This window comes from Acomys minous, assembly GCF_964271855.1.
Source record: "Acomys minous genome assembly, chromosome: 10".
NCBI lineage: Eukaryota > Metazoa > Chordata > Mammalia > Rodentia > Muridae > Acomys > Acomys minous.
In genome coordinates this window covers 104,202,330-104,227,852 of record NC_140491.1, presented here as the reverse complement: position 1 = coordinate 104,227,852, position 25,523 = coordinate 104,202,330, and the positions used below count along the sequence as shown (strand labels likewise).

The 25,523-nt window shown below is 42.3% G+C and overlaps 1 protein-coding gene across 2 annotated transcripts in view; it reads left to right on the top strand.

Moving 5' to 3' along the window:
- The window catches only part of LRP2 (LDL receptor related protein 2), a 161,160-nt gene that overhangs the window by 94,563 nt on the left and 41,074 nt on the right, over positions 1 to 25,523 (top strand). For both annotated transcript variants that reach the window (XM_084800290.1, XM_084800289.1), the window contains exons 34-51: positions 874 to 983; positions 1,445 to 1,622; positions 3,756 to 3,969; positions 5,161 to 5,400; positions 7,911 to 8,099; positions 10,132 to 11,052; positions 11,180 to 11,345; positions 11,650 to 11,808; positions 13,033 to 13,322; positions 13,668 to 13,871; positions 14,515 to 14,757; positions 15,152 to 15,277; positions 16,427 to 16,549; positions 17,953 to 18,084; positions 18,668 to 18,869; positions 21,809 to 22,104; positions 24,314 to 24,830; positions 25,270 to 25,422. In XM_084800290.1, the coding sequence (XP_084656416.1) occupies positions 874 to 983; positions 1,445 to 1,622; positions 3,756 to 3,969; positions 5,161 to 5,400; positions 7,911 to 8,099; positions 10,132 to 11,052; positions 11,180 to 11,345; positions 11,650 to 11,808; positions 13,033 to 13,322; positions 13,668 to 13,871; positions 14,515 to 14,757; positions 15,152 to 15,277; positions 16,427 to 16,549; positions 17,953 to 18,084; positions 18,668 to 18,869; positions 21,809 to 22,104; positions 24,314 to 24,830; positions 25,270 to 25,422 (4,463 nt within the window). The remainder of the gene's footprint in view (positions 1 to 873; positions 984 to 1,444; positions 1,623 to 3,755; positions 3,970 to 5,160; positions 5,401 to 7,910; positions 8,100 to 10,131; positions 11,053 to 11,179; positions 11,346 to 11,649; positions 11,809 to 13,032; positions 13,323 to 13,667; positions 13,872 to 14,514; positions 14,758 to 15,151; positions 15,278 to 16,426; positions 16,550 to 17,952; positions 18,085 to 18,667; positions 18,870 to 21,808; positions 22,105 to 24,313; positions 24,831 to 25,269; positions 25,423 to 25,523) is intronic.

The following is a 25,523-nucleotide window of genomic DNA, read 5'->3' as shown; positions in this document are numbered from 1 at the left end:
TCCCAGCATAGGCGACTCATATCTCACTCCCTGTTGAAAATACTGGGTGCTGAGGAGCCTGCTTCCCACTAGGGGTAGCTGCACACCTGTTCATTGAAAAAAAAAAAATGAAGCCTACATAGAGGTGGCTGTGTGAGAGAACGAGGTAGAACAGAAGTCTAGAAGAAGGGACTTGGTGTGAGCCATGTGATCCCGTAGGTCCAGCCAAGGTAACGAGGTAACGGAAAGAGGCAACTTCAAATGAGGAGAGAGAGAGAGAGAGAGAGAGAGAGAGAGAGAGAGAGAGAGAGAGAGAGAGAGAGAGAGAGAGAGAGAGATTGAGAGAGATTGAGAGAGGGAAAGAGAAAGGCAAAACTAACACAGACATAAGCAGTCTATTTACACCCAGTAGCAGTTTTACAGAAAAATCTTAAATGTGAAGCCCCAGGTAGCGATTGTCTTGTGTACATTTATTCCTCAGTTGAGGATGGGATCTGCTGTTGCTGCAGCACATTGAAGCAGTGTCCATGGATGCCATAAGAGAATGTCAGATTCCCCCGGAACTGGACTTATAGGCACTTATGGGCCAAAGTGTGGGTGCTGAGAACTTAGACCAGGATCTTCTAGAAGAGCAACCAACCAGTGCTCTTAAACACTGAGCTATCTCCAGTCCTGATTCTCATCCCCACTGATACTATCCCCCGCACCCCCCCCCCCCCCCCGCCCCAGTGACAGACAAGAAAGAGGAAGTGGGAACAGAGAGAGGCACAATCAGACACTCGGGACATCTCATGCCGTCTCATTGCTGGCCATGCTTTAGCTTTAGTTTCGTGTCCCATCTGTCTTTGCTTCCATGAAAGAAATTAGGGTCTAATACATGGCTTTGGACTGTAGGTGTTGACGCTCCAGGGAGATGTGCGCTATGGAAAAACACTGATCACCAATGATGGCACCTCTCTTGGCGCTGGTTTCCCGGTTGGCATAGCTGTTGATCCTGCACGTGGGTGAGTGACACTAAATGACAGTATGTCCTGCCTGCACCATCTCTTGTAATGACCTGGTTGGGGGAAGTGTCCTGATAACATTTCAAACCATAGGGTATGCAACATCAAACAGTATAGACCCCAGTGAGGAAGAACAGTAACTCATGGATTATGTTGAACATGGAGGATGGGAGCTGTATCTTTTTTTAAGTTCAAGCAAAGAATATTTACTTCTCCCTATGCAGGAATTTTAGGAATTAAACAATATAAGATTGAACAGTACATTCTGACTTAATAGATCTTAAAGGTTGGGTAGATGGACAAGTCTACTGTCCTGTCTTCAGTACCAATGGCTTGTAGCCCCCAGATAACAGAACTCCAGAAACACTGGTAGAACACTGGCAGAATGCTTTTTTCCCACATTGGGCTCCCCTTGTCTAGTTTCTGTTTCATGAAGCCCTCATGGTTTTTCGTGGTTCTAGGAAACTGTATTGGTCAGACCAAGGGACGGACAGCGGGGTTCCTGCCAAGATCGCAAGCGCGAACATGGATGGAACATCTTTGAAGATTCTCTTCACTGGGAACATGCAACATCTGGAGGTCGTCACGCTGGACATCCAGGAGCAGAAGCTCTACTGGGCAGTCACCAGCAGAGGCGTGGTAAGAGCGGCTTTAGTCTCCTCTCCCTGCAGTGTGAGCTGCTGGGTGATTCTGAAAGTACAGAGTTACTGGGCTGCTTGAACCAGCACCGTGTTCTAGCTCTTTCTCTTGGCCAGCGCCGTGTTCTAGCCTTTTCTCTTGGCAATGCTCTCCTCATTTTAGTCTTCTACCCTCTTTGTTCTCAGTGTGTGCCAACATTCTGTACAGATTGATGGCTATGATTTTTTTTTCCTATAAAACTTTGGTTTCATTCGGGATAAGTTATCACAAATTGTCATTTCTTACCTGTCCTTTCAGAGATATTTATTTAATGTTTGAGCAACGCCACAATTTTCTTTGAAAAGACACTAGGTTCTTTCATTGCCGAGCGAGCACACACACACACACACACACACACACACACACACACACACACACACACACACACACACACACACCCCAATCAAGCATCTCAGCTTAGCAGCTAAGGACATGGCCAACATTCACGTGAAATTTCCTCTACTGATAATTTTAAACTCTAAGATGGAGCTCCTTTATTGTCCAGGAGGTGCACTATAAGGTCCCATTTGAGCCTTGGCCTTTGCTGCTGTGCTTATGTTGCTAATCTTGGCAAAGGAAGTGCTCAGTAATAAGCAGTGATGAATTAGATTGTATACTGAACTTTTTCAGTACTAATTTTAGGGCTTTGGCACTGGTGTTAGCCATAATGAGCATGCAGCAGGCATTGCTATCACTAGATACCAGCTTGGTTTCCGAGATGTTACCATTATTAGTTAATAGAATCATGAACTAAAGTTCTGGGTACCAAACCCAGGGCACTTGCCAACTCTACCTAACAGCAGTAGACAGCCTTTGCTCTTCTAGTACTTACAATGATGACAAAGTTAGAGGAGTTAAAAGAAGTAGTTGCCATTTGCCAAACCCAATGACCCCCGAGTTTGATCCTCAAGACCCACATGGTAGAAAGCGAGTGCTCTTACCCTCATATATGCACATGGGTGGCACACATACCCATATCCAAACTTAACAAAATATATAAAACTAGCAACACGGGTGTAAGCACCTTACATGCTAGGGTGCATGTATGTAATGATGAAGGAATTTTGTCAGATGGTATTGTCTCTGTATACAAGTTAATACTGGCTGGGCATGACTCATTAGCTCCCTCCTCTTCCTGTTCTGTGCCTACTTTATCTTCCTGCCCTGTGAGCTTAATACCCCACTTCTCATTCCCTTCTAAAAAAAAAAAATAGTTCTCCTTATTTAATCATCAAAGGTCCCTGCTTTTCATCATTAATTTGCCTTATGTCCACACTTTTTCTTCTTCTGCCATAATTCTGAGGCCTCTGGTCATAGTGAGTTGGCCATCATCCCATTATTGAATTTTTTTTTTGTTTTTAAGACCACTATCATTAATTCTTGTCCAATTGAGAGCCCTGGCCTGCAGACACAGCTTCAGTGTTTCTCTCTAGTCACTGGCAGCCTGGAGGTGCATGATGCTTTTTGCTCTAGGCCTTTGGGGTTTCTGTCATATAACCTTCTGAGTTCCCTTGTCTGTGAGGAATAACCCAGGCCTCCCAGCAGCTGGACTGCTGGTATAAAGAAAGCACAGAGAGACAGGCTTTTGGACCCAAATTAAACCAGTTCCATCTCTGTGCACTCCCCAGAAGCAGTCTACTTGATTGTTTCTCAGTGGACAAAAGCCATCTTGACTTCACACCATTGCACCAAGCCTGGGTCCCATCCAGGAGGGCTGCCCTATAATTTAGAGGGGGCGTGTCTCCTATCCTAACTAAAGAAATGGTGGATAAAGATGTTACAGTCAGTGTCTGTCAGCTACTGCAAGATGGTTCATGCTCAGGTACTTCTACGCATTCTTTTTTTTTTTAAATTTAATATTTTATTAATATTACATCTCAATTGTTAGCCCGTCCCTTGGAGTCAGCTGATGGGCTCCAACTGTCAGTCAAAGATGGTGATGTTTGCCTGTTCAGTGTACCAATTCCATCATAGGTACGGAGAAATCCGAAGAAAGGATCAACCTCCACGACATGCAAGAGGATGCTGATTTAAACATGCTCTCTTATTTCGTTCATATAAATCAGTGAAATAACGAGGATTCTGATGTTTCAGATTGAAAGAGGAAATGTGGACGGTACAGAGCGGATGATTCTGGTGCACCACCTGGCCCACCCGTGGGGCCTCGCAGTCCATGGCTCCTTCCTCTATTATTCTGATGAACGGTATGAGGTCATCGAAAGAGTTGACAAGTCTTCTGGGAACAACAAAGTAGTCTTGAGAGATAACATTCGGAACTTGAGGGGTCTTCGGGTTTATCACCGACGCAGTGAGTACTTGTCATGTGTGATGCATGTTCACATGTCTGCACACCCACATCTAGAAGCCCTCTTCCACATGTCACGCCTGATGCACACACGTGCATGCAGAATTACCTGGAGTATTTGACAGTTAAGTTTCAATGACTAATCTGGCATCTCAAAGGCCAGAGTTGGCTTCAGAGTAAACTTTCATTCTTTTCTCCTACTTTGTTTTGTTTCATTGGAGACAAGGTTTTTCTGTGTAGCACTGCTTGTCCTGGAACTTGCTATGTAGATCTGCCCGCCTCCACTTCCCATGTGCCACCACTGCCTGGCGTTTCACCTGAGTTCTATCAGCATATTATTTGTTTTTGTTTTTAATGATTTTATTTACCTATATATACATGAATGCTTGGTCTGCATGTATGCCTGCACACCAGAAGAGAGCATCAGACCCCAGTGTAGATGGTTGTGAGCCACCATGTATGTGATTGGTGGGAATTGAACTCAAGACCTCTGGAAGAACAGACAGTGCTCTTAACCACTGAGCCATCTCTCCAGCTCCATATTACTTGTTTTATTGTCTGTGTTTCTGGCTATAATAGAGCCTCCATGAAGGGCTGTTGCTCCTTTTGTTTTGCTTACTGCTCTACTCCTAAGGAAAAGAAGAGTATTTGTTGATGAATCTTGGGACAGAATTTTTAGTCTTAACAGGAAACAAATTAACTTCTTTTTTTATTTTATTTTACTTTATTTTATTGTTCTGCCTGCCTCCCAACTTTTTTATTTGCTTGACAATACTGAATTTCTTTTTCATTTTGATCTCTAACCAAAGAGAATCAGCTATTCTGTTTCTTAATTGCTTGCATGTGATTAAAAATCTTTTAAATGTCTTTATCTCATAGACTGAAAGGCAAGGGTACAAAAAGCCAGTATATAGTTTTCTGCCATCTTTAATCCTTGCATGCTTTTGGGGGATGGAAACAAAACAAAACAAAAACCAACAATGCTCCATTTTCTATGTGCTACCTAGTGCCTCCTCCCAGTACTATTTAAGTATTTAAATAAAGTCCCATCTTTCAGTGTTTATTTTAACCTTCTGCACTAATTATTACATATTTATTGTTTTTATTATACTAACATTTGGTTGACTCTGTTAAAAAAAAAAATGAGGTGGACTTCCAAGCCCAAGGCTACAGACTGACTTTGCATCCTTTTAGATGCTGCTGATTCCTCCAATGGCTGTAGCAACAACCCAAATGCCTGCCAGCAGATCTGCCTGCCCACACCAGGGGGGATGTTCTCCTGCGCCTGTGCCACCGGGTTTAAGCTCAGCCCTGACCAACGCTCCTGTTCTCCATACAACTCTTTCCTCGTCGTCTCAATGCTGCCTGCGATCAGAGGCTTTAGTCTGGAGTTGTCTGATCACTCAGAGGCCATGGTGCCAGTGGCTGGCCAAGGTATGGCGACTCCTAAGTAAGTCAAGTTTGCTTCCATCTGCTGCGGGTCCCATCAGAATCTTCTGGAGGACTCATCAGTGTTCATCAGAATCTTCTGGAGGGCTGCCAAACTTGGAGATGAGCCAAGTCCTGTCCCTGGAGTTTGCTCACTTAGATTTCCGGGTTGCATATTTTGTTTGTTTGTTTTTTGGCTTTTTTTTTTTTTTTTTGAGACAGGGTTTCTTTGTGTAACAGCTCTAGCTGTCCTGGAACTCTGTAGACCAGGCTGGCCTCAAACTCACAGAGATCCACCTGCTTCTGCCTCCCAAGTGCTGGGATTAAAGGCGTGTGCCACCACCGCCCGACTAAGAATCTGCATTTTTTTTTGAGACAGTTTCTCTGTGTTATCTTGGCTGTCCGGGACTTGCTTTGTAGGTCAGGCTGGTCTTGAACTTACAGAGATCCTTTTGCTTCTGCCTCCCAAGTGCTGGAAGAATCTGCATTTTTAATGGGGCCATATTTTTCTGTTTCACGAGAGCCATGGGTATAGAGGGATATAAAGTATAGCTTGGATTTTTCATGGAGTATTGCAGAATGGTTGTTTAGAAAAACTATTCTGTATTACTGTTAATGAGGTATAGGCTAAAGATAACCTATTCTGTAACATAGTAATAAAAGAGATTTTTGAGGTTAAAATCTCATTATGCTGCTCTGGTTGGCCTGAAACCCACTATGTAGACCAGGCTACCCTTGAACTGATAGAGTTCCCTCTGCCTTCTGTAAAGGCACATGACAACACATCTGGCTCATAATAATCATATTTTAATGCACTTTGTGTACTGTGAATATGTGAACAATAACTTGTCCTTTGGATAAGCCAAAGTATGTGGCACTTTATGAGCACCTGAAGAACTAAGATTTCTAGCACCATAAGGAATATACAAGAATATTCTTCTTGCAATGATACATGTTCAGAAAACTAAGGGCTGGTGACAGAGTTTCCTGGAATAGTGCTTGCTCAGTGGTAGCAATGCTCCCCAGCATTGCAAAACCAAACCAACAACCAAAAGGAAACAAATGCAGAAGAAATAAAACCGATGATCTTGTGTTCTTCATTTGGATCTTCTTGGAGTTACTGTCAATAATTTAGTTAAGCTGTTTGCACTCAGCCACTGCTTTGTAAAGAGGCATTTCCTCCTTTGGTTATCTATTGGGCTTGACTTGGGTCCCGTGAAGAACTTGTTCCCTGAGCAACTTTTATCATTGGCTTTAGCAAACGCTGGCGATCCCGACCACAATGCTCACACACGGTTATCTGGTTCTGTCATTCTTTCACATTTATTAGTAATCCTCTTCCCGGAGAGTGTGCTCCAACACTTGGACTCAAGTTGTTTGTTTACATGTGCGTGTGTGTGTGCACACGTGCGTGTGTATGCTCTTCCATGTGAAGCCCAGGGGGTGACTTTGATCACTGTAGCCCTCATTTACTGAGACAGCATCTTTAGATGAGCCTGGAGCTTGCTGGTTCCAGCAGTGCCCTTGGTCAGGGTTCCCCTGCCTCCGCCTTCTGAGGGCTGGAATTACAGGATGAATTACTTCATCTCCACTCTGACCTTTACATAGATCTGGGGCCCCTCACACTCACAGTCATTTTCCTAGCCTTAGTTTTCTTAGCTTTAATTTCATTTAATTTAGTAGATTATAATCAGTTGCTTGATCCAGTTGGTCCATTTTGACCCGGAAGAGCTCTTTTCAATGCTCTTTTATATCAGCATGGTTCTATAGTGTTTGAGTGTTCCATGACACTTATCGAGGTTTTCCAGCCATTTATTCCCCAGGAGTCAGAACTCTTACTTTGGAAAGTGCTGTTTAGGAAGGAAGATCTGTGCTCTAGGTATGCAGCTGGGGAAGAAATGGTCTGATGTAATGATGGCTGGGGCGATCCATCAGAGAGATGGATTTCAGAGGGAGAGCAGATGAGAAGGAAAGGAGCTCCAGGGACAGGGCAAGCTGAGAGACTGTGTGCTCTAAGCAGGACAGGTCGCCTTGATAGGACAGTAACAACACTGGCTCACATGTCACCGTGGCCAGTGCAAATCTCACAGGGCTCCTTCCCTAATGAAGCGAAGAACTGCTGCAAGTGGGAGACTCAACTTTCCTCAGGGACGAGCCCCTACTTGGTTATCTAATACTCAGTAGTCAGTGCACATGAGCAGCACTCAGCAGGCTCAGCAGCTTGAAGTTATATATTTACATGTGTGTATACATATAATAATAATAATAATAATAATAATAATAATAATAATAATAATAATTTTAAAAAAGGATTTAGAAAAAAGATGAAAGTAGAATGAAGATTAGGAAGCAGAGGAAAGGGAACAGTAGAGAGAAGCAGGATATGACAACAGGGGATGAAAAGTCATAGTGAAACACATGAGTTTGTATAATTAACAAGTGCCAATAAAGTGGAGGAAAGGAGAGTTGAAAAGTGCCAGTTCAGTTGGATGATTTTTTTTTCTTAAATTTTCTAGGACGAAATGTTCTGCATGCAGATGTGGATGTTGCCTCTGGCTTTATTTACTGGTGTGATTTTGGCAACTCTGCGAGATCCTCTAATGCAATTCGTAGAATCAAACCCAATGGATCTAATTTTACCAACATCGTCACCTACGGCATAGGAGCAAATGGAATCCGGGGCATTGCAGTGGATTGGGCAGCAGGTACGTGGTCTGTAGCTTTATGTTTTCATCTCTGTCGTCTGAATTGGTTTTGGGTTTGTAGTTTTGATCCTAAGGTTGACAGCAACTTTCTAAACTAGAAAGATCGAAAATTATAAAGAGAAAAGAAAGGCATTAATCTACTATAAAGGCAAGCAATTTTAGTTGCAGATTCTTTTTATTTATTTATTTTTTATTTTTTAAAATTAATTTATTCATATTACATCTCAGTTGTTAGCCCATCCCATGTATCCTCCCATTCCTCCCTTCCTCCCACTTCCCCCCTACTCCCCTCCCCTCCCCTATGTCTGTGTCTGAGGGGGACCTCCTCCCCCTGAATATGCTCATACGGTATCAAGTCTCTCCTTGGTGACCTATTATCTTTCCTCTGAGTGCCACCAGGCATCTCCATCCAAGGGACATGTTCAAATATGGGGCACCAGAGTTTGTGTGAAAGTTAGATCTCCTTCTCCACTCAACAGTGGAGAATGTCCTGTCCATCGGCTAGTCTGGGTAGGGGTTCGAGGTTTACTGCCTATTTTTTCCTTGGCTGTTGCCATAGTTTGCGGAGGACCCCAGGGCCCAGACTTGCCTGTAGTTTTCCAGGACCCGCTGGATCCTTCTATTTCCTCTTTCTCCCAGGCTTCTCACACCTAAATTCTCAATAGGATGTCCTCCCCTCTTACCCACTTTCCTGGTAGGTACAGTTTTTCATGGGGACGTACCCCCTGGACTAGTGTCTCGATATAAGTGAGTATATACCATTTAGCTCTTTTTGCTTCTGTGTGAACTCACTCATTATGACAATTTCTAGTTCAATCCATTTGTCCACAAATTTTGGAAATTCCTTGTTTTAGTTGCAGATTCTTAATTGTTTCCATGTTAATGTATAAAACATCTTTAGTGTGCTTCTCTTATTTATTGATGTGCCCAACTAAGTATTTCATTAACTTACTTAGGTTTGAATTACCACTTGTTTTTGTTTTTTTGTTTTTTTGTTTTTTTGTTTTTTTTTTTGAGACAGGGTTTCTCTGTGTAGCCTTGGCTGTCCTGGTCTCCCTTTGTAGACCAGGCTGGCCTTGAACTCACAGAGACCTGCCTTCCTCTGCCTCCCTAGTGCTAGAATCAAAGGTGTGCACCACCACACCTGGCTTACCACTCATGCTTAATGGTGCTCTGAAATACTACACTACAATTCATTTTACACTGCATTCATTTTATAGTACTGCGCAAAGTTGGTGTGTTATCCTAGCTTTTACATTATACTTTCACACAGAATGGAAGTGGGTTTTGGATTTGGTGGCTTTTAGAAAGTCAATCGCTAAAACATCTACTCTACTTAGCAAGATTTAGGGAAAAAAAAAAAAAACCAAACCACTTGAACCTTATATACAAAGAACATTTAAGATGTTTATGGCTGTCATCTCTGCTTTTTAGGACAGGGTAAATTTTATACCATGATAAAGGGTATTTAATTTAGACTTTCTGAAATGAATGTTAAAGAATAATATTTTAAGCAGAAGAAAGAAATACATCTCTTAGTAGGAAGTGAGTTGTAATGCAATGGGGCTGTCTGTGAAATCTGATCTGAGTTAGAAGGAAGCTGAAGAATGTTTTTTCTTTGTTTGTTTTGTTTTTGTGTTTTGCTTTTTTAAGATAAGCTTTCTCTGCTTAGCCTTGGCTGTCCTGGAACTCACTCTGTAGACCAGGCTGGCCTTGAATTCACAGAGATTCTCCTGCCTCTGCCACCGGAGTGCTGGGATTAAAGGCGTGCGCCACCACTGCTCAGCTTGAGGCTGAAGATTTTTGAGAAAAAGAGAATATTCTCTAAATTTAAGAAACTATTCTCTTTAATTCCCAAGCATAAATGTTTATTTTTATAAGCTTACATTGAGATTTATTGTCTTGGAAAGATAACATATAATGATTGTACCTCAACCTTACATATTTTATCTTGAAAAGGTACCCCCTTCCCCCTTATTTCTTCTTCTTGGTTTTCCATTCATCAGCATACTCTTTTTTTTTTCCCCTGTAGGAAACCTTTATTTTACCAATGCCTTTGTGTATGAAACACTGATAGAAGTGCAACGGATCAACACTACATACCGCCGTGTTCTCCTCAGAGTCTCAGTGGATATGCCTAGGCATATTGTTGTTGACCCCAAGAACAGATATCTCTTCTGGGCTGACTATGGGCAGAACCCAAAGATCGAACGCTCTTTCCTTGACTGTACCAATCGGACTGTCCTTGTTTCTGAAGGCATCGTCACACCTAGGGGCTTGGCAGTGGACCACAGCACTGGCTATATTTATTGGGTCGACGATTCCTTAGATATGATTGCCAGGATCCATCTCAACGGAGGAGAATCTCAAGTCATTCGTTACGGCAGTCGATATCCAACTCCTTATGGCATCACTGTTTTTGGAGAGTCTATTATATGGGTGGATAGGAATTTGAAAAAAGTCTTCCAAGCCAGCAAGCAGCCGGGGAATACAGATCCACCAACAGTGATACGAGACAATATCAACTACCTACGTGATGTCACCATCTTCGATGAGCGTGCTCAACCCCTCTCACCAGCAGAGCTTAACAACAACCCTTGCTTGCAAAGTAACGGAGGGTGTTCCCACTTCTGTTTTGCTCTACCTGAGTTGCCTACCCCCAAGTGTGGATGTGCCTTTGGGGCTCTGGAAAGCGATGGCAAGAGCTGCTCTACTTCAAGAGACGATTTCCTCATCTATGCCCTGAATAATTCCTTGAGAAGTTTACACTTTGACCCTGCAGACCATAGCCCACCTTTCCAGGAAATAAATGTGCAACGAACTGCCATTGCTCTGGATTATGACCGCAGAAATAATAGGATCTTCTTCACACAAAAGTTAAACTCTATCCGAGGCCAGATCTCCTATGTCAGCCTGTACTCAGGGACCAGCTCTCCAACTGTCCTGCTTTCAAGTAAGTGCACACCGGGTGGAGTTTACCTTGGCAGCAGATGTAAGGAGGTCAGCGTCCTGATTATTCCTAATGCACTTTGAGATTCTAACATCTTCATGCGAGTGTATCTCTGCTTGTGTGTCTCCAGATATAGGGGTTACTGATGGCATTGCTTTTGACTGGATAAATAGAAGGATTTATTACAGCGACTTTTCAAATCAGACAATAAATTCCATGGCCGAAGACGGATCTAAGCGCACTGTAATAGCCCGTGTTCCCAAACCAAGAGCCATTGTTTTAGATCCCTGCCGAGGGTATGTCTTCTTGATTTATCTGCTTGTTTGAAGATGTGGTGGCGACCAGAAATTACTTTATGTGCATTGAGAATAGCAGTAATGTATCAACCTGTACAGAAACTGAGCTTTTGGTGACTTTTACCTGGTCTGACTTAATATATCCATTTTGCAAATGTATTGTGGAGATGAATGGAGCACTTGTTTATTTACTATACATTTATGGTTACTTGCAATGAGATATTGTTTCCTCTGTAAAAAGTGGAAAGGTCTTTAAAAGCTTCCTTGTTGTGAATTAATTATGACTTCTGTTTTTGATAACTAGGTACATGTATTGGACTGACTGGGGTACTAATGCCAAAATTGAGAGAGCCACATTGGGAGGAAACTTCCGGGTCCCCATTGTGAACACCAGCCTGGTTTGGCCCAATGGACTGACTTTGGACCTTGAGACCGACCTTCTCTACTGGGCAGACGCTAGCCTGTAGGTGTCTCCAAATCATATGGATGTTGAGACATAGAGGGACTTGCTTAATGTGATGATGAACCAGAGAGATGTTACCTAAAATTTTAGGAACTATTTAATGTTCTAGTTTGGTGACTAGAAATTTGTATGTATCCTGAGACATCCAAGTCTGCATCATCACAAGTAACTATAATTATAATGGAGTTAGCTCAATTTCTGACTATAGACCTCAGATTTGAATGCTGTAGCTGTTGGTTTTGGCCCTCTTTTCAAATCAGTCCTTTTTCTCTGGCATGCTTCTCAGCAAATTTCCTTTTTTAGGCACTTGTAGCATAATTATGGGATGTCTCCAAGTAACTGCACTGTAGTCTTCTTGGTGGATGAGTTCAAGGGATGGACTGATTTAGCTCATCGCAGGTGTTTGTCCACCCTTGCAGATTCTGGTTTTGTGATGAAATATTCTGATTTTTTTCTTCATTCTCTTATTTGAACCACTGAAGTGATATCTTGTGTTATTCTAAGTAAATTCAAAGGAATCAACGTCACTAGAGAAAATAAATTCTAGCCAGCACTAGGCAGGCAAATCTCTGAGTTCGAGGCCAACCTGGTCTTTGTACAAAGTGAATCCAGGACAGCCAGGACTACACAAGAGAAGCCCTGTCTCAAAAACAAACAAACAAACAAACAAACAACAAACAACAAAAACAAATGTATTAAAAAATGTATTGCTGTGTTTCCCACAGGCCCCATGCATTATTCAAATCTTTTCATGGATCGCTCCTGCTTCTCATGTTAGCCTGGCTCTTACTAAATGATATATGTGGGCTGGAGAGATGGCTCAGAGGTTAAGAGCACTGACTGCTCTTCCAGAGGTCCTGAGTTCAAGTCCCAGCAACCACACGGTGGCTCTCAACCATCTATAATGTGATCTAATGCCCTCTTCTGATACATGCAGGCAGAGCCCTGTACACATAATAAAGAAATGATAATAAATAATAAATAAATCTTAAAAATAAATGATATATGTAGGCCATCGTGTGACAAGTAAATAATACTTACCACCAGTAAAAAAGAAACACATGCCATGCGCCATATGTGTCTGTACCACTTGAGTAGCCATTGGAGGCAAGCCAAGGCATTATGATTAGCCATTATGGCATTATGAGTAGCCATTGGAGGCAAGCCAAGGCATTATGATTCTTTCTCCATTCTAGCAATTGCTTTTCTTTCTGTCCATTTCAGGCAGAAAATAGAGCGCTGTACTCTCACAGGCGCAAACCGAGAAGTCGTCGTCAGCACTGCCTTTCATTCCTTTGGCTTGACTGTCTATGGCCAGTACATTTACTGGACAGACTTCTTCACTAAAAAAATCTACCGTGCTAACAAGTACGATGGGTCAGATCTCATTGCAATGACCACCCGTTTGCCCGTCCAGCCTAGCGGCATTTCCACGGTTATCAAAAACCAGCAGCAGCAGTGTAGCAATCCTTGTGATCAGTTCAATGGAGGTTGCAGCCATATCTGTGCGCCAGGTAAGGGGCTGAGCAGGAAGACGAAAACAAGGGAATTGTGGCAGCCATGACACTGACATGTGGTAATGGATGCTGTAAGGATAGTTACTATCTCCAAGAAGAAGAAAAAAATTGACATTCTTGATGGATGGAGGGCTGCATTGAGAGAGAGCCATATTGTGGGTTTCTGTTCTGTTGTGCATGGGTTGGGTTTGTAAAGGCAGTTTAAGTGGATGGTGCTGAGAGGGACGGAGTAGGATGGAGGCTTTCTAACTCGAATAGAGTCCCGATAATGTAATCTTCCTGTTTAGGAGATCCCTTCAAGGCCAGGTTCCTATGCTCACACTTTGCTGCTCTCTGCTGCAGGTCCAAATGGAGCTGAGTGTCAGTGTCCACATGACGGTAACTGGTACCTGGCCAACGATAACAAGTACTGCATCGTGGACACCGGGACCCGGTGTAGTCAATTCCAGTTCACCTGCCTCAACGGGCGCTGCATCACTGAGGACTGGAAGTGTGATAATGACAATGACTGTGGTGACGGCAGTGATGAGCTCCCCTCAGTCTGTGGTAGGCTGGACTTGGTTTGCTTTGTTTCCAGCTAAGATGACATTGTGCGACTGTTGGGCACAAAATCCTGATGTGCACGGATGGCTTTTCTGTTAGAGCTGAAAACATCCACTCTGCTAGCCCAGGCTGTGTTCATTCCTCTTTAGTCACTCCTGTGTATACGAGTAAAGTCATGAGATGAAAATCCTGGAGTTAACATTTATAGTCTCTATATAGGCTGGAAATAGTTCCAAGACTCAAGTCGTCCATCTGTGACATTGAGTGGTTGTCACCGATCTTGTAAGAAGCTGTGGGGCATGACAAGATGGCACTAAAGACGCCAGTGGGTGACTGTTACCATTTGACAACATTCTTCCTCACTGCCCATCTTCGGTTTTCATGTCACTGGAGTAAGAGTGTCTATGGGTTTCTAAGTTGGGCACCTTTCGTCAGCAGAACAGTTTTGCATGCTTTTCTGTTTTTGAGATACACCTTAGAAGTGAGATTATATGTCCAAGTGCATTGACTTGCATTTCTCACTTAAAATGCTTTCTTTTATTTAAAAATGCTTTGCACCCAGTCTTGACTTCCCAAAGGGAGATACATTGTAACTCTAGGCAAATACAGAAAGAGGTCTTCTTTCAATGTCTTTTCTTCCTCCTAGCCTTTCACACATGCCGATCAACAGCCTTCACTTGTGCCAATGGGAAATGTGTCCCATACCACTATCGCTGTGATTACTACAATGACTGTGGTGACAACAGTGACGAGGAAGGGTGCCTTTTCAGAAACTGCAACAGCTCCACAGAGTTCATGTGCAGCAATGGGAGGTGCATACCCCTCAGTTTTGTCTGCAACGGCATAAACAATTGCCATGACAACGACACCTCAGATGAGAAAAACTGCCGTAAGTATACCTTAACTCTTTGCTTTGGGGTCTGTGGTCCTACTTTAGGTTATAGAAGATACATTTTTTCCCATGAAAATTATTGCTTTCTGAACAAAAAAAAATATGTTCATTATAGTCAACTAAATGACTTAAAAATACACCTACCTAAATAGAACTGCGTGCTAACACTGATGGATCTGTACATATCTGCTAGATTTAAAGCTTACCTCATGAACACGTTTCTCTGACACCCCAGAACCAACTTGGGCCTCTCTTTACCACACAAAGATGAGCTGTGTCTTTCTGCTCACTTCGAATGTGCCTCCCTGTGGTTTGAAGCCTTCCCTGGGTCTGATAGTGTCATCGTTATGTCATTCACGATATATTTGGTTGTTTTGTTTTGTTTTTAAAGCTCCCCGCACTTGCTACCCTGGATTCTCCAAATGCCAGACTACAAATATTTGTGTTCCCCGAATTTTCTTGTGTGATGGGGACAATGACTGTGGTGATATGAGTGACGAGAACCCCATTTACTGTGGTGAGTGTGATAAAACCTCTTTGTGACTCCAGAGGAGCTAATTGTGTCCCAGCTTTAAGTGGCAAAACTGAGTGACCTCAAGCAACTTCCTTTTAGTGAAACAATATTCTCTATGAACAGTGGATGTGAAGATGCCCTTCTTAAGCTTAATAATGTAGAGAATATTTGTATGAACAGATTTATCTTTTAACAACTTCCCATCCGGGCATGGAGGTGTACCTTACACTTTTAATCCCAGCACTCAGAGAGGCAGAGGCCGAGAGATTGCTGTGAGTTTGAGGCCAGTCTTGTCTACAAAGTGATTATCTCATAGTTGAATTTCTGATCTCATTCTGAGGAAATCCATAGGCTATCACAAAAGTTTGTCAGAGCAGTAATCGAGTACAACAGCAGCACAAAGAAACAAAATTCAGCATATAGCATCTCATAGGGTTGGGCACATTAGAGGTCATGGCAAATCCATCGGCTATTATGACCCAGGCAAGGGAAAGCCTTGTATGTAGAAAGAAAAAAAAAATCTTCATTCAGGACAAAAACTTTTATGATTTAAAAATTGTGGTGAGGGGCAGGCTTGAGAGTAATTTTATTTTAATATAATTCACTTAGTTAAGAAGTCAAGCCGGGCTAGGTGACACACACCTTTAATCCTAGCACTTGGGAGGCAAAGGCAGGAGGATCTCAGAGTTTGAAGCTAGCCTGGTCTACACAATAAGCTCCTAGACAGCCAGAGCGACACAAACAAACAAACAAACAAACAGATAGTAAAAAAACCAAATAAATAAGAAAAAAGTCAAGACTTATTTTATACATTTTTACATCACAATACAATTCTTCAGTATTTTAAACATGTAGCTTGGGTTGTCTTTAAACTCAGAGTTCAAGGATCTTCCTGTCTCAGTCTTGTGAATAGCTGAGACTGTTTTCCTGCCTGGGTCCTCCTTGGTATTTTCTAGTAAATAGAACTTACATCTTATATTCATGGAATCTTGAACAAATGTTCAAGGAAACTGGGATACATTCCCCCCCTTGTATCCTATGTTCCTCCATCCTCATAGAAGCTTATAGAAAAGCTTCCTTTTCTGGAAGCAGTTAACAGTTCAAAGATGCAGGCAGGTGGGCGTGTGTTTTAATCTTGTGCCTATCATCCAGCTTCACACACTTGCCAGAGCAACGAGTTCCAGTGCGTTTCCCCTCAGCGCTGCATTCCCAACTTCTGGTACTGTGACGGTGAGGCCGACTGTGGGGACAGCTCCGACGAACCTGCCACTTGTGGTAAGAATCTGCAGCCGGGAGTAGGTCAGGCAGCTGTTAGAGCAGCCAGGGCTTTTCTCACACTTTGAATGCTGGGCCTGTACTGCTGGGTGCTTGCTCTCCCTACTTCTGCTCTCAGAGGGATGTCAGAACCGTTACGTAGGTGTCCATCAAAGAGCTGCTCGAGCAGGCACTGTGGGGAGCAGATGCGACTATGGAGGCTGCTCGTCGATGCTGATAACGTGAGACGGTGATGCAGCCAGCGCACTGTCTGGCTTGCAGGGATCAATTTTAGATGACTCTCACTGTAGGAGGATCTAAAAGTGACTGGATTCTTCACATACATAGAGGAAGGCCTCCTAGCAGGCACACTTTTTTTTCTTTCTCTCTTCCTATGCCAGCTTGTGGAGTAAGGTGCCCTGAGCCAAGGATTTGTCTGTATAGATGAAAGTTGCCACATAGGAGCCACTGCTACTGTGTCATGTTGTAATGGAAATGCCATGGAGATATGACAGCATGGAGCCCCAAAGCCACCTCTATATTTACTATGGAGTTTGGGAACACACAAATACTCATCATTATGTATAGTTTTTCAATACTCTTCTTCAATGATTATACTAGATAAGAATAATATATATATATGTTGATTTATTTTTTTCTCATATTATTACACTATACTATATAAAGCCCTTTATCTGGGGTGTGATTAGCTTAATTTTAGAGTTAAATTTGTGCTAACCATTGAGTTCTGTGAAGTTTCATTTATAGCTGATTGCTAGCTGTTCTTGGGCAGGTTTTTTTTTTTGTTTTTTTGTTTTTGTTTTTGTTTTTGTTTTTGTTTTTGCTTTGGTGTCCTCACCTCAACACTGAAAAATATTTAGAAAATAAAGGGCATGTAGAATTCTTAGGATCTATAAAGAGAGGAAATAATAACTGTTAGATGAGTATATAACTAAAGTTAATTCTAATGCATGTTTATTGCAATATATATATATAAACATGAATTTCTAAACCAGTCACAGTAATAGAAATTAGTACTAAGTATGGGAGTTGTGTGCAGTATCTCCTTGCTGTAATAACCCAAGTAATAGTGTCCATATATCTTATAGTTTGAAATCTTCACAGTTTTTCCCTGAATCTATTGATTGTGATATGCATCTCACTGGTAGCCTTCTCCGTGTGTCTTTGGCAACACTCCACTCCACATCATATTGCTGTACTGTAAACCTCTCGTGTTTTCCCACTACGTTTGTAAAATCATTTGTAATTATTTCAAAGGTTCTGACAGCTGTTAACATTTCACGTATTCCTGATACCCGCGTGAGCGAGCTTCTCACTGACATAAGCCACATATGAGTGTCCATGACGGAGGCCGCACAGTGGACACATCTCAGTCTTCTCACGGAGAGCTTCTCTCTTTTCAGGGCATTCTGTGAACACCTGCCCAGCTGCTGATTTCCAGTGTGATAATGGCAGATGCGTCTCAAATAGTTGGATCTGTGATGGTGATAACGACTGTGGGGACATGAGTGATGAGGATCAGCGGCATCACTGTGGTAAGTGAAGGCGGTTAGCTCCTCTATGGAGTCACATTCCAGGGGGGACAGAGACTGTTTCGGACTCTTTTGGGACTCTTTTCCTCCTACTGGATTGCCTCATCCAGCCTTAATGTGAGGGAGGAGCCTAGTCTTATTGCAAATTGATATTGCCACGTTTGGTTACTATCTCTGGGTGGCCTGCCCTTTTCTTTTTCTAAAGGGAAATGGAAGTGAGGTGGATGAGGAGAAGAGCAGGAAGGAGATGAGAAGGAGGAGAGGGCTGGGAAGACGGGGGGGGGGGGGGGGGAATGTGTCACATGAGAGAATTAAAAAAAAAGATATTTGTTCAAAAAATTTAAATGGAAGCCTCTCATAGCCTTATGGGGAAAACATGTTTTAATGTAAATCTTGTGGAAGACTAAGTGGAGCTTATTTAATGTTGATGTTTTGCTTCTGAAAAAATGCAGGCTCAAACCGTTCAGATGGAAGTTTCAGGGGTATTTCAAATATGAACTTGCATATATGCTTTGTCAGAGCATTCAAGATTATCAAACCAGAGTACTTCTGAGCTCTGAGGGCTCCTTGTCTGCTTTTGTTTCAGAGCTTAAGAACTGCACTAGTTCTCAGTTTACCTGTGTAAATGACAGGCCTCCAAGGAGGAGATGCATCCCACAGCTCTGGGTCTGTGACGGCGACCCAGACTGTGCGGACGCCCTCGACGAGCTGCAGAATTGTCCCACGAGGACGTGCTCTGCAGGAGACTTCAGCTGTGCCAATGGACGGTGTATCATGCAAACATTCAGGTGAACGGGGGATCCAAACGTGTCCCTCTAACACCCCAAATATTCATGGGGGTGGGGGAGGGCCAACTCATACATTAGCACAATAGTCACAAGGCCTAGTACCCATGATGCTCTTGGCTATCCAAGGAAATATTTGGATTCTGAAACCCAGACCAGAAAAAGTGTTTTAATATGTAACTTTTACTAATGCATCTTATACTGATGTGGTTATTTATGTGTTCTTATAAGTGACATGGCCCAAGAAGTCCCTAGAGTGTATGAGAGCTATGGTGTTGCATTCCATAGAGGAGCAGAGAAATGAATGGGGTTAACTTGACATCACTGGTGTACCTCTTTGTTTTCCACTTGGGGGCAGGCATAGCTATAAGAACTGTTTCTCTCTGCTCTCTGCTGTAAGAAAAATAACAGTTTCATATAGTGAGGGAAGAGGTCCCCCTCAGTCTTAGAACTAGGGGAGGGAAATAGGGTGAAGGCGGGAGGGAGGGAGGAATGGGAGGAGACAAGTGATGGGATAACAATTGAGTTGTAATCTAAATAAATTAAAATAAAAAAAATAACAAGTTTCAACAAGTCTGCTTGGCTCAGGGTCAAGGCAGCTAACATTGTTGGATGTCAGGTGGGAAGGTCAAAGTTTCTGAAAACCTTTTCGTTTTTTAAGTTAGAAGTTCGGATTCTCATGCAGAATATTTAAAATTCTTAACATTGTGTGTCTCAAACAGACTCAACCCACAGTTTGCCTCTCTGGAGAATTCTGTAACTCCTGTGATCTTTTTTCTTTCTTTCTTTCTTTTTTTCTTTCTAACCACTTTCTCCAAATGGGTCTCTTAAAAATGAATTTTGTTTTTATAGTGCCTCTAACTACTCTACATAGTAAATTTTTGGGGAAAGAGGGATAAAGAGACTAATAGAAGCCTCAATCAAAACAAAGCAGCCTTGAAAGGAGTTTGCTGGTGGGAGGGAGCATGTGATGATTTAGAACTCTCCTGGATGAATGCTGATATCAGGCATTTGGACATGTGGGACAGAAACAGATTGGACCCAATCAAGTATTAAAAGCATAAGGGGCCATTGAGAACACCAGCATCCATTAGACTACCAAAGCTAGGCAGCAGAGGCCTGGGGCCATTGTGCCAGTGGCCGATGCCCATTAATACATATACTGAGATATGTCTGGAATACAGGGCAGCCAAGATTTACATGTGATGGTATCTTTAAGAGGGAAAAAAGAATGCTTAACTCATATGAGTTGAAAAACTACCACTGAGTGGGAGACGTAACCTAGAAAGTGTATTGGTGGGTTGTTATTTGGGGCAGTGAAAGTGAAACATCGCTCTGTCTGGTCAAGCGTTCTATTCTAGTATTCAGTAAGAAGTCAAGACCGGCACTCTTAGATGAGAATATATCCTGAAAACCCAGGGCTTTGTTTTGATTACACTCTGGGTCGGCCCTTTCTAGCATCTCCCTGTCTCCATTACCCCGAGGCTGTCCAGGTTTTTACTGACTTTGGTCATCTTTCTTTTTTCTCTTTTCTTCCCTACTCCACCCTCCCCCCCATTATTTCTGTATTTTCTTATTCCTCTCTTTCTTATATTTATTTATTTTTTCCTTTCTGAATTGTTTTTGGCAGTGCTATAGCCGAATAAGAAAATAAAGCAAAAACAAAATACTATTCTCTCGAAACCATCATGTATATATATATATATATACATATATGTACATATATATATGTATATATACACATATATGTATATATACACACATATATGTACATATATGTATATATACATACATACATATATATATCCCGTCTGCCTAAGTGGCATCAGAAGTGAGTGAGTGTGTGTCCCCCACTGGGCACTGTGGGGCAGGGGACAGTTTTCTTCTTGGCACATTGCAATTGGTGCTTGGTGAGATTGAGTTACGGCAGGAATACCTGCTGCGATAATGGAACGCGATTGTGTTCCATGTCCCCCGGAAGGAAGAAGTAAGCTAGAAGAGGGAAGACACTGGTGTCTCAGATCTTTTGGGAATTAATTGAATTTCTGGAAAGTCAAGAGGGCTAAGCTAGTTTGCGTCGAGCAAGGCTTTCTTCGCAGATGTAGGCATACATTTTAGGTTTCAGTTGTATTGGCGGTACCCTGGGCTTGTGGATGGCAGCTCTACTTAGCAGACATGATCAATGCACAGCTGGAATATTGACTAGGTTCGTCTTTGGTGCCTTAGTATCTCATGACATTCTGCCTTTGGCTCCTGGGCCTCCTTCCATTGTTTTAGTGAGTTATCAAGTATTAGTGTTGTCTATATTTATCATAAATTCTTTGATACATATGGTGAGTTGTCACCATGACCCTGTTCAGTAAGCATGGCTTTTTATTGGGTCTTAGAATATCTGTGACTCATGGTTTCTCAGGAAACTGTGTTGTCCTTAGGAACCTGGCAATGTTAGGTTCTACAATCAGGACTACAGCATGCACTCTTCTTTTGCCAATATTTCTTGCTAATCTACTGGCTTTAATTTCCTTCCCATAACCATAACGAACTCACATCTCATGAAAGGTACCAGTAGAATTATATGAAAGGATCTGCTAATGCAAACATTACCCCACTGGGAATACAGATGTTCTGAAAAGACACACCCAACAATTCTATAGGACACAGAACTCATGCTAAGGATGTCTATACAATATATCTGTTTGGGATAGTTCCAGTGTCTACAAAGCTATCCCATGAGTTACAAAAATGTATGAATCATGTTCATTTGCCCTATGAGACAGTGGGTGAACAAATCTGTATCCATACCAGGAGAAGTCATGTAGATTGCCAAATCATGGACTGTGGCCGAATTGGAGATTGGGATTGATGGATATTTTGGAGGTAGAGGGCTAAGACATTGTAATCTTGTTAAAACGGTCAACGTGGTCCGGTGTCTCGTAACACAGGTGTGATCGGCACAATGACTGTGGGGACTACAGTGACGAAAGGGGCTGTTCATACCCACCCTGCGGTGCAGACGAGTTTACCTGTCAGAATGGGCGCTGCATCACGAACAAGTTTGTCTGTGATGGGGACAATGACTGTGGGGACGGGTCGGATGAACAGGACCACCTATGCCACACCCCAGAACCCACATGCCCCCCTCACCAGTTCCGGTGTGACAACGGGCACTGCATCGAGATGCGGGATGTCTGTAACCATGTGGACGACTGTTTGGACAACAGTGATGAGAAAGGCTGTGGTGAGTACAGAGAGGAAAGAGGGACTCTGTGGGTTCTCATTCCCAGCACAGTCTCTCAGGGCTTTCCTGTCTGTCTTCTACAAAGAAAATTTAAAAAGAGATGCTGTTGTTTTCATACTAATAGGTAAAGGTTTCTTGGTATATTATGTTGAATAATATTCAGGGTGTCCTCTGAGAGAATTGCTCAATAAGGCAGGCAGAATGAAAAGAACACGGTGCTTCTCTTAGGGTTCTCAGATGAGTCCTTGGCTTTCTCTTCATCTTCATCTGGTCTCCGGTTCACACTGACCATCAAATGTAAGGAAGCCAGCTAAAGGTTCTGCCTGTTTGAACTTCACACTGCCAAAGGTTCATCTTCTCCATGGCGTTTATTCTGTTGTTCTTTTCTATGTGGTGGCATTCCTGGGACAAAAACTTAAATGGTTTAAAAGCAGAGAACATATCAGTTTGTTTTTCTTCCATCGTTGGTTATTGACAATTCTCATAACACATTTGCTAAATTGACTCGAAGTGTGTGTGTGTGTGTGTGTGTGTGTGTGTGTGTGTGTGTGTGTATGTGTGTGCGTGTGCATGCCCAGAGAAATCCGGAATAAAAATGCTATAGAAATTTGGGGGAATGTTTATTTAGAATAGTTATTTGCTGAAGTATATAAAAATTCTAAGTTGTTATTAATGTTCAAAAATACTAAGTAAATTTAAAAATGTCATGTTTTACTTAGATGACACAATGCATATGGTATAGTATTATGAATTTTAATATATTTAGTTTTAATGAAGATAAAGTTCCATTGAGTTTTGTGTATTATATTGTTCATTTTTATTTCATTTACTTATTTATTTTGTTATTTTGAGACTAGGCCTCACTCTGTAGCTCTGGCTGGCCTGGAACACATTATGTAGACCAAAATCTCCTAGCAGTCATGGAAATACCTGCCTCTGCCTCCCAAGTGCTGAAATTTAAGATAAATGTTATCATACCTGTCCTTATTTTTTATTTCATTTTGTTTTGTTTTTTGAGACTGAATCTTACTGGGTAGCTCAAGTAATCTACTTTATTCAGCCTTTGAAATGCTTGGATTATAGGATCACTCTGCCATACCCTGTGCATTGTAAGAGCCAAATCTTCTGTGATGTACAACTCAATTTTAATGTTCAGCTGAAAAAGGAATTTATCTCTTACAAGCCTAGTAAGCCTCCAGACTCATGGCCAGCGGGATTCCTAGTATACATTGTTCCTTTTGCAAACAATAAAGCTAGAAAACTAACTTCTTAGTGTTATGTGATAAACCAACAGCAGAAGTCGACTTGATGGATCATGGGTTTTGCACCTGTTGCTCATGAATAAGCATGCATTCTTCTGGTCTTAGGGTGGGTGTGGCCACCTGACAGTGTCAGTGCTGTGTTGTATCTTGGAGCTCATGCTACCCTATAAGGCAAACGTATATATAGCACTGGTAGCCTGTGACTCTGCAGGGTGTGAGTATCACATGCCTGAAATGTGACAAGTGAGCACACTGGGCCCCCTCCTGTCTTCTTCCATCATTTTAAGCTTCCTGAGACTTGGGCACAGTGGTTGTGACTAATGTCTCAGCTATGCGGGGACTGGTACAAGATGATACTTTTAGCTTAGAGTTCAAGACTTTGTTAGCTTGAAAGTTCTAATGCATAATTGCTGAACTCTGTGGTGAAGGGCAAAGCTGGTCAGAATGAGCTGGATAGCCCGCTAATTTTGTTCTGATGACTGAAAAACCTATGACTGCTATGAATGCATATCATACTGCTAATATGCATATATACATACATGTGTGTATAGAATTTGAATATTTAAACATTCCAATTGTGCTGTAAACTTTGAAAAGAATATTTAATGTGGTGCATGGAAACTAGCAGCCTTATTAGACACTTAAAAAAAAACTTAGTTTTTCTCCAGTAAATATTGATGTCTTATTTAAAGGGGTTTGATTATAGAACTTTAATAAGGCATTCTCTAAATAACACGAGAAAAGACATTAAGCCAGGGAAGGAGTTGAAAAATTACTCACTTTTGAATAACCCATGTGGTCTCTGAAGATTCCAGTGGTCTCTCTTCTTTTGTTATGATTTGCTAAGAATTGGCTATCAAGTAGGAATTTTGATTTTGAGTGTATTTTGATTTTGGGATCTATGACTGATATTTCCGGTTCTCTGGTAACTTGTCTTTTGCCCGCAGGCATTAATGAGTGCCAGGATTCTTCAATCAGTCGCTGTGACCACAACTGCACTGACACCATCACCAGTTTCTACTGTTCCTGTCTCCCTGGGTACAAGCTCATGTCGGACAAACGCACTTGCGTGGATGTTGATGAATGCCAGGAGTCACCCCAGCTCTGTAGCCAGAAGTGTGAGAACATAGTAGGATCCTATATTTGCAAGTGTGCCGCCGGCTACATCCGGGAACCAGATGGGAAGACCTGCCGGCAGAACAGTAACATCGAGCCCTATCTCATCTTTAGCAACCGTTACTATCTAAGAAACTTAACTGCCGATGGCACATCTTACTCCCTGATTTTGCAAGGATTGGGCAATGTTGTGGCCCTGGACTTTGATAGAATAGAGAAAAGGCTGTACTGGATTGATATACAGAAACGAATCGTTGAGAGGATGTTTTTTAATATGACAAACCGGGAGACGATCATAAACCACAGATTACCACGTGCCGAGGGTCTGGCTGTAGACTGGGTCAGCAGGTAAGAACACAGCCTCACTGGCCCAGGTTCTGGCCTTCGAGTCTGTTTTAGAAAAGGTTTCTTTGTTGCTGCCCAACATATGCCATGCTGCTGGCTTGGAGAAGGGATTCCGGGATTGCAGAAGTACACTACTATGCCTTGGCTTTACATGACTTCTGGGGTCTCAGGTCCCACTTGTCCAATGAGCCATCTCTCCAACCACTCGATTTGTAAAAACATTAAAAATTCTGATTTCTTCATGGGAATAGTGAAATGGTCTTTTCAACTTGGGTATATAGAAACATTTAATAACCCTTCCTGTGTCCCCTCTGTGCCCTCTTTTGTTTGAGAAAAGTGGCCTGTTACAGCTGTGTGTATGTGTGATTCTCAGGGAGCTCAGATAGGAAACTAGGAGTATAAAGAAAGTGGCTATAATGTAACCCCTGTCTCTCCACTGCAGAAAACTCTATTGGTTGGATGCCTTCCTGGATTGCCTGTTTGTCTCCGACCTTGAAGGTCGACACCGCAGAATGCTGGCCCAGCACTGTGTGGATGGCAACAATACCTTCTGCTTTGAAAACCCTAGGGGGATTGTCCTTCATCCTAAAAATGGGTACGGCCCCTCTGCAGCCAGGCACCTTTACTCTCGTGTATTCAGCCATTCCTGTAGCTGCTTGTGGACCAATCTCCTGCTGGGATCTGTCTTCGGTTTTC